Genomic DNA, 17,700 nt, shown 5'->3' with positions numbered 1-17,700 from the left:
CAGCCGCAATGCCTCCTGGGATTTGTAGTTCGTTCAGCGGCGCCGGAGTCGGCCTACCCAGAAGCCCGTGCGGCCCGGCTGGGCGTCGGTCGATGACGTCGTTGGACGGCGAGCGATTGGCCAGAGGGACATGTCAGGAGCTGGGGAACCGGCTGCCCCAGTCGTGGTGACACGGAGGAAGCCGGGCCTCAAGGGAACTGTGGCCGGCTGCTGTGGCGCAGTTTGAAGCCCCGCTTCGGCCGGGGCCGTCGCTCACGGAGCCCGGCGCCCGGGGCAGCAGCCGCAGCAGGGGGAGGATGGAGGAGGACAGAGGCTGGCGGAGGCCCCGGTGCTGAGAGAGTGGCTCAGCCCCAGGTGAGCCAGCGGGGTGGCTTGTTCCTGAGGGATCGCCCCAGACACCGTTCCCCTCAGCTGCCCCCGTACCCCCGCTGCGGCCAGAGAGCAGCTCCTGGCAGGGGTGCGGGGCGGCCTTGGGAGAGAGGGGCCAGTTTTGTGTCACCAGGGCGGGAAGGGGTTACAAGGGAGCATGACAGCGGGGGGTGTACGGGGGCGGGACGGCGGTAGGGGGAGGGGCGTAGGGGTGCGTACGGGGGCGGCATGGCGGTGGGGGGGGGCGGAATGTGGCGATATCTTGTTCCCCCCCCCCCCCCCGGGTGATTTGTGGGCCCAGAGCACAGGCACTGTATTCCATGTATTCCATGTCGGGCCCCACAAACGAAGTGGGCTCAGAAAGGAAGACGCACCTATAAAGTTCAGAATGTCTGAATAATAGGCACGCTTCAGATGGGACCTTAAAAACTGAGCTGTGTCTGCTCTCAGGATAGGTTTGGGGTTTTTTTTGGGAAGTTAGAAATAAGTGTGGTTATTCTGCGGTCGACCAATTTTCCCTATCTTTCCAAGACCCACAACTGCTGAATAACATTTATTATTATTTTTGTGCCCCAAAGTGTGTCAGATGCTTAGAGACAAATAGACAGATCCCTGCCCCAAAGAGTTTACAGTCAGATTATATTCTGCTTTACAGTCAACTTCTTGTTCCCAAAGAGAGAGAGAGTTATTGTGCTAGTCATATTACAAATTACTAGGTTACTTCTCCAAGGTACTGACAAAGTGATTGACTAGTCAAGTTTAGCATATTTTGTATAGCTAGTTATTTATAAAATCTGCTGATGTCTGCTTTAGCAATATTTCTGTGGGGAAGCACAGCAACAAAGAGAGGGTTTGTGGTTCAGGAAGTCTGGCACCATGTTGACAAAAGGATTTGTTCTGTTTCCCTTTGAAAGGCTTTTTTGTTTTTTCAGAAGCAGTTCTAAAGCACCTTTGTAGAGCTCAACTACTCCACCCAAGTGTTTTAATTGGATCATTAATCACATCCATTCAGACTTTGTGCAAGGTTCTTACTAAAACCTTCATAATAAAACCTTTTGTGGAGTTTCATATGAGATTTCCATTTCAGTAATATAATTTTTCATCATGTTTGTCCTAACAATATGTTTTAATATTGGTGATGAAGGGGGAAATGACTCAGATTTGAATATTTTTTGGCAATTTCTCTCCCAGTCAACAACTTGTATCCAGCCTGATCAATTGCATACTGGATTCATTTTATAATGGCTGTTTGATTAGGTAGAAAAATTTAATAAGCTCACAAAAGAACAGAACTATGTGGAACTGTTGGCTCTGTCCAGTTCATGTTAAATCTCATTGCACACTAAGATAACAGCCGTAAGTCTTGTGCAAGTCATTACCAACTTAGCCCTTCAAACCATGAATTTTATGTGGAAGGGTAAAGGAGCTTTTCCTCTTTCCCATCTGTCTGATTCCTACTTTATAAAAGATTTACTATTTGTTTGCCTCTTTGGAAATAAAGCAGTATGCAATAAGGAAATAGATTGTTTTTATTATTTACTTTTTAACTTGACTCAGATATTAAGATTTGAACTCTTTGAGGATTTAAAAAAAAAGTTTCTCAGACTAATATGCAATTTTTCTTTCCTGTACTTTATAATTAACCAGTAGATACTGCGACAGACTGACAATATCCTGTATTACCCCAACACACCTTCTGGACTTAAGATAAACTTTATTGAATTCAATTAAACCTTAATGTACATCGAAGGTATTAACCCCAATTCAGTGTGTTGTTGTGGCTTTGTATGTATGTCCTCTAGCAGGAGGGGGATGCTAATGTACGTACTTTATCAGCCTTTTGAAGCCACCCTGGAGAGGTACGCATATAGTAGTTCAAACTGGATTCTCCAGGGACCAACAGACAAAGAAAGGATTTTTGGATAAAGAGCCTGGTTTAAACTGGCTCAGGGCCACTCCTTGATTCCGTAAATGGACCGGACTCTGATGACCATGGAGGGCCTCAATTCTTAGAGTAGGATTGGAAAGACTTGAACTACTGAAGCCCCATAAAATGGCATGCTTGTGATCAGTTGAAACTATGATGAATTTGTGACCATAAAGTAAACTCCTTGGGTGGGGCATTGAAAGACTGCTGCTCCTGCCAGAACCCATGTCAGAGCTCAGGTGATGTCTGGTAAGCTTATTAGCATGTGTATAGCTTCTGTTGTTTTTAATGTGTTCTCTCTAGTGCTTTTAGCCTAATAATAAAATAGGCTTTCATAAAAAGAGGTGTGTGATACCAATGACTATGGGCAGTCAGTCTCACTGCGCCTGGGCAGACTGTCTCTGCTGGGAATAATACAGTGAAGGCAGGGAATTGTGAAGTCTGGTAATACCCCAATCAGAAGGGAATGAGATGTGGTCTTTACTCAAAAGTGCAATTGCTGGGTAACTGGAAGCCTGAGAGTGGGTGCCCTTTGCTGTACCACTGAGGGGAAATACAGCTGAAGTTCCTCTGAACAGTGACTGATGCCTCTTAAATGAGAAACCAAGAACAGGTCTATACTAAAACGTTTGCCATTTTAATGGTACCAGTATACTTATGCTGGTAAATCCCTCTTGGTGTTGACATTTATACTGGTATATAAATGTTGATACTGGTATAGCTTAATCACTTTTATATTGATAAAACTGTGGCTTCACTAGTGCTTTTACTGGCATACCTATGTCAGCAAAAAAAAAAATCAAACTCCTAACTGATATAACCATGCCAGTAAAATTTTTAAGTGTAGACCAAGCCCAAGAAGTCTCTAGATATTAAAATTCTTCTGGAGTTAATTCTTCTGGCTGTGTTGCAGATAGTCAAAACCAATCTCCTGCGGCTGAGATTTTCATTCGAAACCAGGGCATGTCATTCTATCCCAACCTAGGATACCTCTTCTAGCTAGACAGGCTACTGACAGGACAGAGGACCATAGTTCCGTTGTCAGGTTGGTACAGGTCTGGTACTTTTGAAAGCTCTCTTTGTCATGAGGTATTAATGTATTCCTGGTAGAGGGAGACTCCTTTTGAACCAGTCATTTCAGCTGAGTTTAGCTTTCTGACATGTAAAGTAATTTTCCTGGTGGCAGTAACTTTAGCTTGCAGTGTAAATGAGCTTTCAGGTTTTAGTGACTTTCATCTTATTCTAAGTTTTACAAGGGTAAGGTGGTGATAGAGACTAATCTAAGATTCCTGCCAGAGTGTGTTGGATTTCCACCTGAATCAGACTAAGATCTTTCTAGGCACATGTGCCTATCCCATCAAGATCCTTCTCCTGCACCCAGTGTCAAAAGGCACTCAGGATTCTATTTGCATAAAGCATTTAGAAAAAAGGACATGCATATAATCTGGCTGGCCTTAAACCATCACTTTCTTGAAATGGGGACACCATGATGTAAGCTTACCACCATTCCTGTCTCAGGTGTCTCCATTAGAGATACAGGAACTCCGCACTTAACGTTGTAGTTATGTTCCTGAAAAATGCGACTTTAAGTGAAATGATATTAAACGAATCCAATTTCTCCATAATACTTAATGTAAATGTGGGGGTTAGGTTCCAGGGAAATTTTTTTCACCAGACAAAAGACTCTCTCTCTCCATATATATATATACACACACACACACACACACACACACACAAAGTTTTAAACAAACAATTTAATACTGGTACACAGTGATGATGATTGTGAAGCTTGGTTGAGGTGGAGGAGTCAGAGGGTGGGATATTTCCCAGGGAATGCCTTACTGCTAAATGATGAACTAGCAATTGGCTGAGCCCTCAAGGGTTAACTCTCACACTCTACAAGGCAGCAGGAAAGGAGGGAGGGGAGACAGAGACACATACCCTGTGTGTGTTTGAGAGATAGAGATGCGCATTTCCCCTTTATTTGAGCATAGGTTACCTTGCATAATGACTTAGCCACTCCCAGTCTCTATTCAAGCCTGAGTTAATTGTATCCAATTTGCAAATGAATTCCAATTCAACAGTCTCTCGCTGGAGTCTGGTTTTGAAGTTTTTTTGTTGAAATATCGCAACTTTCACGTCTGTAATCGCGTGACCAGAGAGATTGAAGTGTTCTCCGACTGGTTTATGAATGTTATAATTCTTGACATCTGATTTGTGTCCATTTATTCTTTTACGTAGAGACTGTCCAGTTTGACCAGTGTACATGGCAGAGGGGCATTGCTGGCACATGATGTCATATATCACGTTGGTGGATGTGCAGGTGAATGAGCCTCTGATAGTGTGGCTGATGTTATTAGGCCCTGTGATGGTGTCCCCTGAATAGATATGTGGGCACAGTTGGCAATGGGCTATGTTGCAAGGATAGGTTCCTGGGTTAGTGGTTCTGTTGTGTGGTATGTGTTTGCTGGTGAGTATTTGCTTCAGGTTGGGGGCTGTCTGTAGGCAAGGACTGGCCTGTCTCCCAAGATTTGTGAGAGTGTTGGGTCATCCTTCAGGATAGGTTGTAGATCCTTAATAATGCGTTGGAGGGGTTTTAGTTGGGGGCTGAAGGTGAAGGCCAGTGGCGTTCTGTTATTTTCTTTGTTAAGCCTGTCCTGTAGTAGGTGACTTCTGGGTACTCTTCTGGCTCTATCAATCTGTTTCTTCACTTCCGCAGGTGGGTATTGTAGTTGTAAGAATGCTTGATAGAGATCTTGTAGGTGTTTGTCTCTGTCTGAGGGGTTGGAGCAAATGCGGTTGTATTGCAGAGCTTGGCTGTAGACAATGGATCGTGTGGTGTGGTCAGGGTGAAAGCTGGAGGCATGTAGGTAGGAACAGCGGTCAGTAGGTTTCCGATATAGGGTGGTGTTTATGTGACCATCGTTTATTAGCACTGTAGTGTCCAGGAAGTGGATCTCTTGTGTGGACTGGACCAGGCTGAGGTTGATGGTGGGATGGAAATTGTTGAAATCATGGTGGAATTCCTCAAGGGCTTCTTTTCCATGGGTCCAGATGATGAAGATGTCATCAATATAGCGCAAGCAGAGTAGGGGCGTTAGGGGACGAGAGCTGAGGAAGCGTTGTTCTAAGTCAGCCATAAAAATGTTGGCATACTGTGGGGCCATGTGGGTACCCATAGCAGTGCCGCTGATTTGAAGGTATACATTGTCTCCAAATGTAAAATAGTTATGGGTAAGGACAAAGTCACAAAGTTCAGCCACCAGGTTAGCCGTGACATTATCGGGGATAGTGTTCTTGACGGCTTGTAGTCCATCTTTGTGTGGAATGTTGGTGTAGAGGGCTTCTACATCCATAGTGGCCAGGATGGTGTTATCAGGAAGATCACCGATGGATTGTAGTTTCCTCAGGAAGTCAGTGGTGTCTCGAAGGTAGCTGGGAGTGCTGGTAGCGTAGGGCCTGAGGAGGGAGTCTACATAGCCAGACAATCCTGCTGTCAGGGTGCCAATGCCTGAGATGATGGGGCGCCCAGGATTTCCAGGTTTATGGATCTTGGGTAGTAGATAGAATATCCCAGGTCGGGGTTCCAGGGGTGTGTCTGTGCGGATTTGATCTTGTGCTTTTTCAGGGAGTTTCTTGAGCAAATGCTGTAGTTTCTTTTGGTAACTCTCAGTGGGATCAGAGAGTAATGGCTTGTAGAAAGTGGTGTTGGAGAGCTGCCGAGCAGCCTCTTGTTCATATTCCGACCTATTCATGATGACAACAGCACCTCCTTTGTCAGCCTTTTTGATTATGATGTCAGAGTTGTTTCTGAGGCTGTGGATGGCATTTTGTTCTGCACGGCTGAGGTTGTGGGGCAAGTGATGCTGCTTTTCCACAATTTCAGCCCGTGCACGTCGGCGGAAGCACTCTATGTAGAAGTCCAGTCTGCTGTCTCGACCTTCAGGAGGGGTCCACCTAGAATCCTTCTTTTTGTAGCGTTGGTAGGGAGGTCTCTGTGGATTAGTATGTTGTTCAGAGGTGTGTTGGAAATATTCCTTGAGTCGGAGATGTCGAAAATAGGATTCTAGGTCACCACAGAACTGTATCATGTTCGTGGGGGTGGAGGGGCAGAAGGAGAGGCCCCGAGATAGGACAACTGCTTCTGCTGGGCTAAGAGTATAGTTGGATAGGTTAACAGTATTGCTGGGTGGGTTGAGGGAACCATTGCTGTGGCCCCTTGTGGCATGTAGTAGTTTAGAAAGTTTAGTGTCCTTTTTCTTTTGTAGAGAAGCAAAGTGTGCGTTGTAAATGGCTTGTCTAGTCTCTAAGGTGCCACAAGTACTCCTTTTTTTTTTGCGAATACAGACTAACAGGGCTGTTACTCTGAAACATTTCCCCTTTAAATATGAAGAGTGGGGTCAGAAGTACACTGGCTTGTTAATTAGATCAGCAAGCGGAGACCTGACCAAAGCTGCAGCTGCTGCCTAAGGCAGCAGCTCCCTCCGTCTGTGTGTTCCCCCGCTCTATGGAAGATGGGGTAAGTGGGGTGCAGGAGCAGGGGGGAGGGGGACACCCTGACATTAGCCCCCGCTTCTTCCCCTCCCTCCCACACAGCAAGCAGGAGTCTGGAGGAGCAGCTCCAAGGTAGAGGGCAGGAGCAGCACATGGCAGTGGGGGGAGGGACAGCTGAACTGCCAGCAGTTGATAGCCTGCTGAGCAGCTGCTGCACAGGGAACTTAGGCAAGTGGGGAGCTGATGGGGGGCTGCCTGTCCACCTTGGTTCCAACCACCCACCAGCTTGCTGCAACAGGCTGCTCTTCCTGCAAGCAGTGGACAAAGCAGGCGGCTGCCAAACGATGTTAGAAGGGAGCATTGCACAACTTTAAATGAACATGTTCCCTAATTGATCAGCAACGTCACAACGTTAACCGGGACGACTTTAAGTGAGGAGTTCCTGTACGGTACAGACCTGTTTACGCGCGGATGTAGGGAGTCAAGCCGTCATGACTGCATGTTAACGGACCGCTGGTTAAGAGAGCCATGCTGAAAAAAGTGTCTACCATTCACTTAGAAAAAAAGCTATTATTTTCTGCTCTTTCTGGCTCTCATTTTCTTTCTTTCTTATGAAGTCTGTCATTTGCCGCAGATGAATGATTTCAATATTTTCTGCTTTTTGCTCCTCCATAAATCTTACAACAGTTTCTACAGCACTAAGGGCTTCTGTGGGCGAAATTTTGACCTTTTCAACTACATCCTCACCGTCACTTTTGCGGTCCAACATAGCCTCGCAGCCCGTTAATATTTCTAACTCGGACAGAAATTCTGAAGTCGGGCAGTCTTCATCCATCTCCAGCTACTCTGTAATGATTTCCGGTGACGTATCCAAACTAAAATATTTTATCATTTGAAAGAGAAATTTACCTTTATCCTCTTTTGTCTGCGTGCGTGTTTGTAGGAGGTCTTCTTCCGAAAATCCTTCAAAGTCTGGCTCTGAATCTGTGCCACTGCTGGAGTTTTCCAAGTCTGAGCCGTCTTTGACAGAAAAGACATTACCGAGAGCCTTCATCCAGCAGTTTTCAATGGACTTTTGTTTTACTCCGTCCCAAGCTTTTTTAACTAAATAAATAATTTTCTTCATGTTTAACTGTTTCAGGAATTCTGAAATGTCTGAAGACGTGCATGACATGATCGCTGAAATCAGCTCCCATCGATAATTGTTTGTTTTTAAAATTCTGAATAATGCCCTGGTCTAAGCGCTAAATTTTTGATGTTGTGTTGAATGGTAGGTATAGCACTCAAATTTTTCCATCGCTCGATACCAGTGATTCGGCTGGAGGATAGGCTGGACAATTGTCAAGTAGAAAAAGTGCTTTGGCTTCCAGTTCTTCGACCGCAGATGCTTACGAACAGCTGGAACAAAGCTGTTGTGGAACCAGTCGTCGAAAATGTGTCTCGTCATCCACGCATTTTTGCTGTTAGCATATATTACTGACAGTTTGGCTCTATTGAGGTGATTAAAGCAGCAAGAGTTATGAAAGCGGCCAACGAGAAGAGGGGCAAGCTTATGGGTGCCCATCTTATTACTACAAAAAAGAAGAGTCACACGATCTTTATCTTTTTAAATCCATCTGTTTTCTGTGTCTCGTAATTAAAGGCTAGAGTCTTATCAGGTAGCAGTTTTGCAAATAAAGCTGTTTCATCACAATTATAAAGTTGTTCTTCGTGGTAGTCTTCATTTTGTAAAATAGATTTTAACTCGGCGGGAAACATGTTTGTGACCAATTCATCAGCTGATCGGCTTTCTCCAGAAATCGATATCTGCGCTATGCCATGACGCTTTTTAAAATGAGTTATAAACCCCTTGCTGGCTTGGAATGATTCATCCCCCTTAAATTTCCAAATTTTGTTGCTTTGGCTTGAAGAATTGGCCCACTTAGCGGCATTCCTTTCAGCCTTTACTGAGCAAACCATGCATGCATGGCTTTGTCGGTTTTGGATTTTGCTGAATAGCACACACGCTTTTGCTTAAGCCCTGCGGCAGAATCAATATTTTGTACAAAGCTATTCAGTTTAGATTCGTTTTTTAGCCATCCTCGGAGAGTAGATTCGGCAATCCCAATGCATCCGATGAAGTGAGCTGTAGCTCATGAAAGTTTATGCTCAGATACATTTGTTAGTCTCTAAGGTGCCACAAGTACTTCTTTTCTTTTTGCGGATACAGACTAAAACGGCTGCTACTCTGAAACCAATATCTTTTGAAACTTTGTCTGGGTTTCTCCGCTATTTACTTGATTTATTGCAGCTAGCTTTTCTTCTACGATGTAGGAACGCTTGCCCTCTGCCGTTATATTAGGCCTACGGTTAAAATTTTCTAATGTAGTGTGTATATATTACTATATAACTACTATATATTATATATCTCTCTAGCGTGACAATGACTAAGCGTGCGTGATACGTCTTTACCAATATCTGTAAAGACGTACAACACATTTCCGCTCCGCACTTCCTGTCGATTTCTATGTCAGTGAGTTAGTGAGCAAATCTGTAGTGCTACATAGCAAGTTCCTGTACCACGTGTTAACAAGTCTTGCGTGTTAAATAGGTAGCACTGGGAGGCATGGCACTACCACGCGTTAAGCGGATTCACGCGTAAACGGGTCTGTACTGTATCCGTAAAACAGTGACCTGATCCCCTCTACACATATTTGCAAAGCATTTTTGCTTGGATTTGGCCTCCAGGAGAGAATCTGTTTTTAGATTCACAAGAATTCCAGAACTTGTTTCCTAAATAGCGGCAAACTCTCCTCTGCAATATAAATTTTATTTATTTAATGATGTCTCTTATTGACCATTTTTGGTATGCATAGATAAGTCCTCTCTTCTGTTTTATATGTGCATATGTGTGTCCACACACTTCCTGTTATTGTTTTTGGCACTGGCCTTGTACAAAGTGCTTCTGATTGCAGCCTTCCGTACCTTTTCTTTTGGGACATCCCTCAATCTTCTTACTCTCAAACGTGAAGAATCCTGGGAAATGGTAACTTTTTAGACAAAAGGAAATATATATTTTTCTCTTCAGTCTTGAATTTTTAAACTGGCTGATGCCATGGAACGGGCAGCTGCAGTGCTTCGCTGTCTCCTCCTTCTGCAGGTGCCGAGAGCTGTGCTGCTCCTCAGCTCCCAGCCCCCTTTTGACTGCTTGCACAAGTAGTAAGAGCCACCTGAGCGGGTGGACCTGGCTCTTGCGCTGGCAAAGTCCTCGGAGGAGCAACCACAGCCCCTAGCTGCCTCTCTCCCTGCACCCTGAGCTACCCCCTGCCTGCACACAGCCCCTAGCTAACCACCTGTCTGCACCCTGAGCAGTTTTCAGTCTTTTTGAACTGAGCCCTCTGACCTGAGTTATAATTTTTGGTTGCACCCCCCCCCCCCAACCTAAATAAGCTGGGTGGCCTGCTGAGGTGAGTCAGAGGGTGGAAGTGGTGCTCCCTCCCTGGGCCCCTCCATGTGGAGCTGAACTGAGCCCAGCTGGGCCTTACACTTCCAAAATAGAAATCAAACTATGCCTATGCCTGAGGACCCCCTGCCCAGCAGTTGCAGCCTCGGTGCACTGTGGGGCTAATGCCCTGTCCTCACCCGGCAGCTGAAGCCCTGAGGTGCGCCTCTCCCCCCGACACGCACTGGGTCCTGGAGGTTTTTATAGAACGTGGGCTGGGCCTTACAAAGAAAAAAAAGGTTGAGAACCCCTGCTTTGTCCTGCATTGGAGGATAGGATTAAAATTCAAAATGATCTGGACAAACTGGAGAAATGGTCTAAGTAAATAATAGGGACAAATACCACGTACTCCACTTAGGAAGGAACACACAGAAAATGGGAAATGACTACCTAGGAAGTACTGCAGAAAGGGATCTGGGGGCGATAGTGGATCACAAGCTAAATATGAGTCAACACTGTAACACTTGCAAAAAAAAAAAACAAAAAAACATTCTGGTTTGTATTAGCAGGAGTCTTGTAAGCAAGACACAAGAAGTAGTAATTCTGCTCTACTCCATGCTGATTAGGCCTCTACTGGAGTATTGTGTCCAGTTCTGGGCACAAGATTTCAGGAAAGATGTGGGAAAATAGGAGAAAGTCCGGAGAAAAGTAACAAAAATGATTAAGGTCTAGAAAACGTGACCTATGAGAAAAGACTGAAAAAATTGGGTTTGTTTAGTTTGGAGAAGAGAAGACTGGGGCAGGAGGACATGAACAGTTTTCAAGTACGTAAAAGGTTGTTACAAGGAGGGGAGAGAAAAATTGTTCTAATTAACCTCTGAGGATAGGACAAGAAGCAATGGGCTTAAATTGCAGCAAGGGAGGTTTAGGTTGGACATAAGGAAAAACTTCCTGTCAGGGTAATTAAGCACAGGAACAAATTGCCTAGGGGTTGTGGAATCTCCATCATTGCACGTTTTTAAGATCAGATTAGACAAACACCTCTCAGGGATGGTCTAGAAAATACTTTGTCCTGCTTGAGTACAGGGGACTGGACTAGAAGACCTTTTGAGGTCCCTTCCTGTCTTGTGATTCTATATTTTCCACAGGACCCCGTCTTACTCAGTGACAGGAAGAATCAGGGTTGGGTAGTGAAGGAGACAGTTGTCCATAGGAGACAGAAGGTGTGTAGTGAATGAGGAAAGGGCTTGCAGGAAGAGAAAGGATGGTTTTATGCTTAAGCAGTTAAATGCTGCTCTGAAGAATTGGATTCTGTCCCTGCTTCTGCCCCAGAATTCCTGTGTGATGCTAGGCAAGTCATTTAAACCAAACTTTTCCCAGATGGTCACTAATTTTGTTCCTCATTTTCAGGGTGTCCAAGTTGAGACCTTTAGGGTCTGATTTGCACAAGTGCTGAAACAGTGAGTGCATAACCGAAGTCAGTGGGAGTTGTGCTTTGGACATTTAAAATGCTTTATAATGCTAAATATGCCGAATAACCAGGTCCTAGATGTCTCAAATGGGGACACCCAAAATTAGTTGACACTTCTGACTTTAATCTGCCTCTTCCTCCCAGTTGCTAAAGTGGGATAATAATACCCATGCATCTCACAAGAGTGTTATGAAAACAAATTAATGCGTGTGAAGCAGTCAGATAATATAGTGATGAGTGCCTTAGAAAAGCCCATGAAGAAATCAATAATTATGTCTTCAAAGCAGCATTTGAATAATGTTCAGTAAGGCGTGGGCCACACGTTGAACAAGGAGAAAACAAAATATTGAATAGCTGCTCATTAAGTGAGTACCCTTTGCTCACTGAATGAGACAGGACTCCTGTGTCAAAGTTATATGTGATAATGTAATTAAAAACTCATAATGCATATGCATAAGGGGCCAAATTAAGGTTCCATAGACAATCTTAATTCTGAATTTCATAACTTTTGAGTAACTGTTGTCTTTGCAGTCTGTGTTCTTTTATTGTAGGTTTTTTGTGTGTAACTTTCTAGATTTAAAAAAAAAAACTGTAAAAACAAGTTCCATCACATGGCATCATATTGATGCCTTCTTCTAACATAGAATAAGTAACTGGGAAAAGTGAGCACAGCAAAAAAAACGACTGATGAATGTAAGGGACAAAATTATTCAAGATAGTTAAGTCCCAGGCAGACTGCGAAGAGCTACAAAAGGATCTCTCAAAACTGGGTGACTGGGCAACAAAACGGCAGATGAAATTCAATATTGATAAAGGCAAAGTAATGCATATTGGAAAACATAATCCCAACTATACATATAAAATGATGGGGTCTAAATGAGTTTTTACCACTCAAGAAAGAGATTTTGGAGTCATTGTGGATAGTTCTCTGAAACCATCCACTCAGTGTGCAGCAGTCAAAAAAGCTAGCAGAATGTTGGGAATCATTACGAAAGGGGTAGATAATAAGACAGAAAATATCATATTGCCTCTATATAAATCCATGGTACACCCATATCTTGAATACTGCATATGGTTGTGGTCGCCCCATCTCAAAAAAGATATATTGGAATTGGAAAAGGTTCAGAAAAAGACAACAAAAATGATTAGGGGTATGGAACAGGCGCCATACGAGCGAGATTAACAAGATTGGGACTTTTTAGCTTGGAAAAGAGACGACTAGTGGGGGATATAATAGAGGTCTATAAAATCATGATTGGTGTGGAGAAAGTAAATAAGGAAGTGTTATTTACTCCTCATAACACAAAAACTAGGGGGTCACCAAATTAAATGAATAGGCAGCAGATTTAAAACAAACAAAAGGAAGTATTTTTTTCACACAACGCGCAGTCAGCCTGTGGAACTCCTTGCCAGAGGAGCCAAGACTATAACAGGGTTCAAAAAAGGAACTAGGTAAGTTCATGGAGCATAGGTCCATCAGTGCCTAAGGGTGGGCAAACTTTCTGGCCTGAGGGCCACATCTGGGTATGGAAATTGTATGGTGGGACATGAATGCTCATGAAATTGGGAGTAGGGGTGCAGGAGGGGGTGAGAGCTCCAGTTGGAGGGTGTGGGCTCTGGTGTGGGGCCATGGATGAGGGGGTTGGGGATACAGGAGGGGTCTCCAGGCTGGATTCGAGAGGGTGGGAGGGGGCTCTGGGCTGGAGCAGGGGGGTTGGGGAAGGGGGTGAGGGATCCGGCTTGGGGTGTGGGCTCTGGGTGGGGCTGGGGGGTTTGGGGTGCAGGAGGGTGCTCTGGGCTGGGACCGAGGGGTTCGGAGGGTGGGAGAGGTCTCAGGGCTGGGGCAGGGTGTTGGGTGATGGGATGGATCACTTGATTACCTGTTCTGTTCATTCCCTCTGGGGCACTGTCATTGGCCACTGTCGGAAGACAGGATACTGGGCTAGAATGACCTTTGGTCTGACCCAGTATGGCTGTTCTTATGTTCTTAAGGGACAGTTGTGTTTGAAGACAGGATAGAAGAGCATCACAGAGAAGGAAGGATTTTAAATTCTATCATGTTGCTGGTTTTTTTTTCTTGTACTGAAATTACATATGATGAAACACAGTAGATTTTTCCATTGTATTAAAACCTGTAAGCATCAGTGAGAAAACACAGATACTGATAAAAAGTAATGCTACCCCATTAAATTAAATACCCCAAGAGGACCTGCTTCAGTACAGGGGGAGAAAAACACTATGACTGCACACCCCTAGTTGTTACCTATCACCCCACTTGGAACCCATAGAGGGTATCATCAAACTATTACAACCCATACTTGATAGGGACCCTATCCTAAAATACATCTTTCCTGAATCCCCTCTTCTGGCCTTCAGACCCCCCAACCTCTCCAAGTTCATCCCCAGAAGCAAGTTCCCCAGAGACCAGCACACACCAAGTCAAAGTGGCAGCAGGCCCTGCCAGAACAAGATACAAAACCTGCAGATGTATCTCCGCTGCTACAATGATTAACACCCCCAGAACACACCTTTCAAGATCCATGGGTCCTATACATGCCTATTACAACCAGGGCTTTGGAGCTGTACTCCGGCTCCGCTCCAGCTCCAGGCAAAAACCTGCAGCTCCACTGCTCCGGAGCTGCTCCACGCTCCAGCTCTGCGCTCTGTTCCAAAGCTCTGATCACAACGTGTGGTGTACCTCATCCAGTATACTAAATTCCCCAGTAGCAACTATCTGGGTGAAACCAGACAATCACTCTGCTCTCGAATGAACTCGTACAGGAAAATGATAAGACAAAAACATCACATCACCTAAGGGTGAACACCATCACTCTATATCTGACATATCAGTCCTCATCCTCAAAGGAAACTTGCACAATGCTTTCAAAAGAAGAGTCTGGGAGCTTAAATTTGTAACTTTGCTAGACACTAAAAATCATAGAGTGAATATAAACAGTAAATTTATGGCTTATTACAACAATATATAACCCACTAACAACTCTCACACCCATTCCTTTCCTTTCCTCGCCTCCCTATGACTGAAGGGATGTTAACGGGCTGCTTCACCCTGATTGGTCCTTTGAAATATGTTAAATAGTTCTGCTAAACAATCTGTTCTGCCTTGTATTTAGCTGTAACACTGTGAACTGTGGCCAAAAGCAGTGGTTTTCAAACTTTTTCTGGTGACCCAGTTGAAGAAAATTGTTGATGCCTGCAACCCAACAGAGCTGGGGATGAGGGGTTTGGGCTGTGGAAAAAGGTAGGCACTAGCCTGTCTTAGCTGGGAAGCACCACCGACGGGACTATTAATGAGCGATCTAGTGCATGACATGCTGCGACCCAGTACTGGGTCGCGATCCGAACTTTGAAAAACGCTGGTCTACACTACAGTTGGTATAACTGTCGCATAGAGGGTATGGAAAAGTCACATCCATGAGTGACATAGTCATACCGGCCTAACCCCCTGGAGTAGACAGCACTATGTTGATGGGAGGGCTTCTCCTGTCAATATAGTTGCCACCTTTTGGGGAGGTGGAATACCTACGCTGTTGGGAGCAGTTCTCCCATTGGCATAGGTAGCGGTTTCACTAAAGCACTACAGCAGTATAGCTGCATTGTAAATGTAGACAAGCCCTGAGTACATTTCCCAGACTGAAGAAGAGCTCTGTGTAAGCTCAAAAACTGTGTAAGCTCTCATCAACCTAAGTTGGTACAATAAAAGATATTACCTCACCCACCTTGTCTCTAGTAAATAACTAAATATACGATCAAGGTATATAGCATTAATTTTAAAAAATTCTCAATATCTTGCTGAAAATGAAATTGGTATCTTACCAAATCTTTTTTTTTTTTCTTTGTTCAAGCTCTCTCGTTTCTTATGCTAGAGATAAATAATGGTAAAATAGTATGTTTTAGTGTTAGAAATAAGAGCAGAATTTCGTATTGGATTGTTACTGCTGTTATTGAATTGAAAAGTTAGGGCTATATTCTCATCTAGTGAACAAGAAGTTGTCACCCATGCTATCTGATATCAAGTACTTGAGACCGAGAAGGGGGAGCCTTATAAATATATTACAAAATGTGACTGGAGGAATGCGTTATTTTCTCTAACAGAACTGTGGGACAATGTGTTGTTTTGTGATTATAGTAAATGACTGTAAGCCAGGTGGATCTTAGTGTCCAATACCAATTGTGCCATTGACTCACCATGGAAGTTTTTGGACAGATAACTTGGTCACCTGCCTCAGTAAAACTATATGGAAAATTTAGGTGAAAAGTAGGATCCTTCTGAAAGTCAGATGATTCATCTATGCTGTTCTTATATAAACTTAAAAAGTGTGTGTCAGTAAGCTTCCATAGAAACATATTTTGAGCATTCAGTGCTCATTTATTTCATATGTATCTTCTAGAGGTTTTAATGCAGTGGTCCCTATGCTTTTCAGGGTTGCACCCTCCCTTACCCTTGTCCACATTCCCCAGCATCCCTGGAGCTGGGAGCAGGGCTGTGGCTTGGGGCAGGGGCGCGGTGTGAAATGGGGTAAGAGGGTCAGGAATGGAGCCATGGCCGGGGTGCAGGTTGAGAATGGGGCTGTGGGCAGGGCCGGAGCAAAGCTGGGAGTGGAGTGGGGCTAGGTGGTGCTCCTTCCCCTCCCCCAGTGGGGCTGGCCGTCCCCTCCACTCCCCTCTAGGGGGGCATGCCCCACAGTTTGAGGACCTCTGTTTTAATGTAATGAAATGTGTTTTTTGTCTTACAGTTATGACCCACTTTCATAAGTGAGCTGCATTGGCTGGTTGGAGTGAATATATAATAATGAGTGGTGCAGCTTTGGGCATTGAGATAATATTTGTCTTTTTTCTGGCTTTATTCATACTTCATCGGTATGGAGACTTCAAGAAACAACATAGACTTGTGATCATAGCAACCCTGCTGGCTTGGTATCTCTGTTTTCTTATAGTATTTATATTGCCTCTGGATGTTAGTACGGTAAGGTTTTCCATTTTTGTAAAGCTTAGTACGTTATTGCTTTATTTTAAAAAAAAAAAAATCACAAAATACACTACACACTAAGAATACAGTTGTGTAAATCAGTAGAAAATATCTCTATAAGACAAAGAATTTTCAATTAAAAAGGCATCTTTTAAAAACTGTAAAGTTGAATAAAATGTCCTGTTAGTTCTGTCAAGTTAAAAATATATTTAAAATCAGCGAACTGAATTTTAAAATTCACTATTTATGCTGTTAATTTTAGTATTTCTCTCGGCTTGAACAATGAACTAATTGATTTCACTCTATTTTTTCTGGTCAGTTTTTCATCAATTTCACTCTCAATTTTTTTATGCACTAGTTAAGAGCTGGGATGCAAATACTGTAGGAATTTTTTTTTTAAACCTGCCTTACTAGAATTAAAAGTGAAAAGCCATGGAAATATTAGCATTTCACTTAATTTTGGTGCCAAATTTGATTTGTATCCCTATTCTTGTTTTTTTCAATAACTGTTTCACCTTGTTCCTAATAGTTGTTTACATGATGATTTCATTGTCTTCTAGACTATATACAATCGATGCAAACTTGCTGTTAACTCCAGCCCTCCAGAAAGCAGCAGCAGCAGCAACATCATCAATGGATCTTACCCTACTTCTGCTCCAAGGTACAAAGAACGGTCTTATTTTTCTGCATCACAATATTAAAAGCATTAGCATACTTTTTAAGTAAGCAAAAATGTGCAAATAAAGAACTAGTACCTGTGCTGGAGAGAGTGCACTCTAAATTGAACATGACATGGTGATTGAAAGCTGTTAACAGGCAATGTTGTGAGGAGGGACAAGCATGACAATAAGATCTTGTGATTGAGGTATCTGCAGATCTCAATGCTTCTATTTTTGTTTATTTTTAATTGTTTTTAATTTTGTTACCTTTCCTCCTCCACTTTGTCATAGACAAGACAAGAGAACTGAGGTTTTTAGAAGGAATTTGAATATGCCAAGAGAGGTGCTTTTGTGAATTTCTTTTATTATTCC

General features: G+C 43.6%; 1 protein-coding gene across 2 annotated transcripts in view; it reads left to right on the top strand.

Moving 5' to 3' along the window:
* The first annotated feature begins 20 nt into the window (after positions 1–20).
* LMBRD2 (LMBR1 domain containing 2) overlaps positions 21–17,700 on the top strand; it is a 57,247-nt gene continuing 39,567 nt past the window's right edge. The window contains exons 1-3 of one of the 2 annotated variants that reach the window (XM_037902639.2): positions 21–354; positions 16,437–16,666; positions 17,230–17,330. In XM_037902639.2, coding sequence (XP_037758567.1) covers positions 16,493–16,666; positions 17,230–17,330 — 275 coding nt within the window. In that variant the 5' untranslated portion in view covers positions 21–354; positions 16,437–16,492. The remainder of the gene's footprint in view (positions 355–16,436; positions 16,667–17,229; positions 17,331–17,700) is intronic. The other variant, XM_037902640.2, reaches the window with a different exon arrangement.

This window comes from Chelonia mydas, chromosome 5 (assembly GCF_015237465.2).
Source record: "Chelonia mydas isolate rCheMyd1 chromosome 5, rCheMyd1.pri.v2, whole genome shotgun sequence".
NCBI classification, from domain to species: domain Eukaryota; kingdom Metazoa; phylum Chordata; order Testudines; family Cheloniidae; genus Chelonia; species Chelonia mydas.
This window is presented reverse-complemented; position numbering and strand designations above follow the sequence as displayed.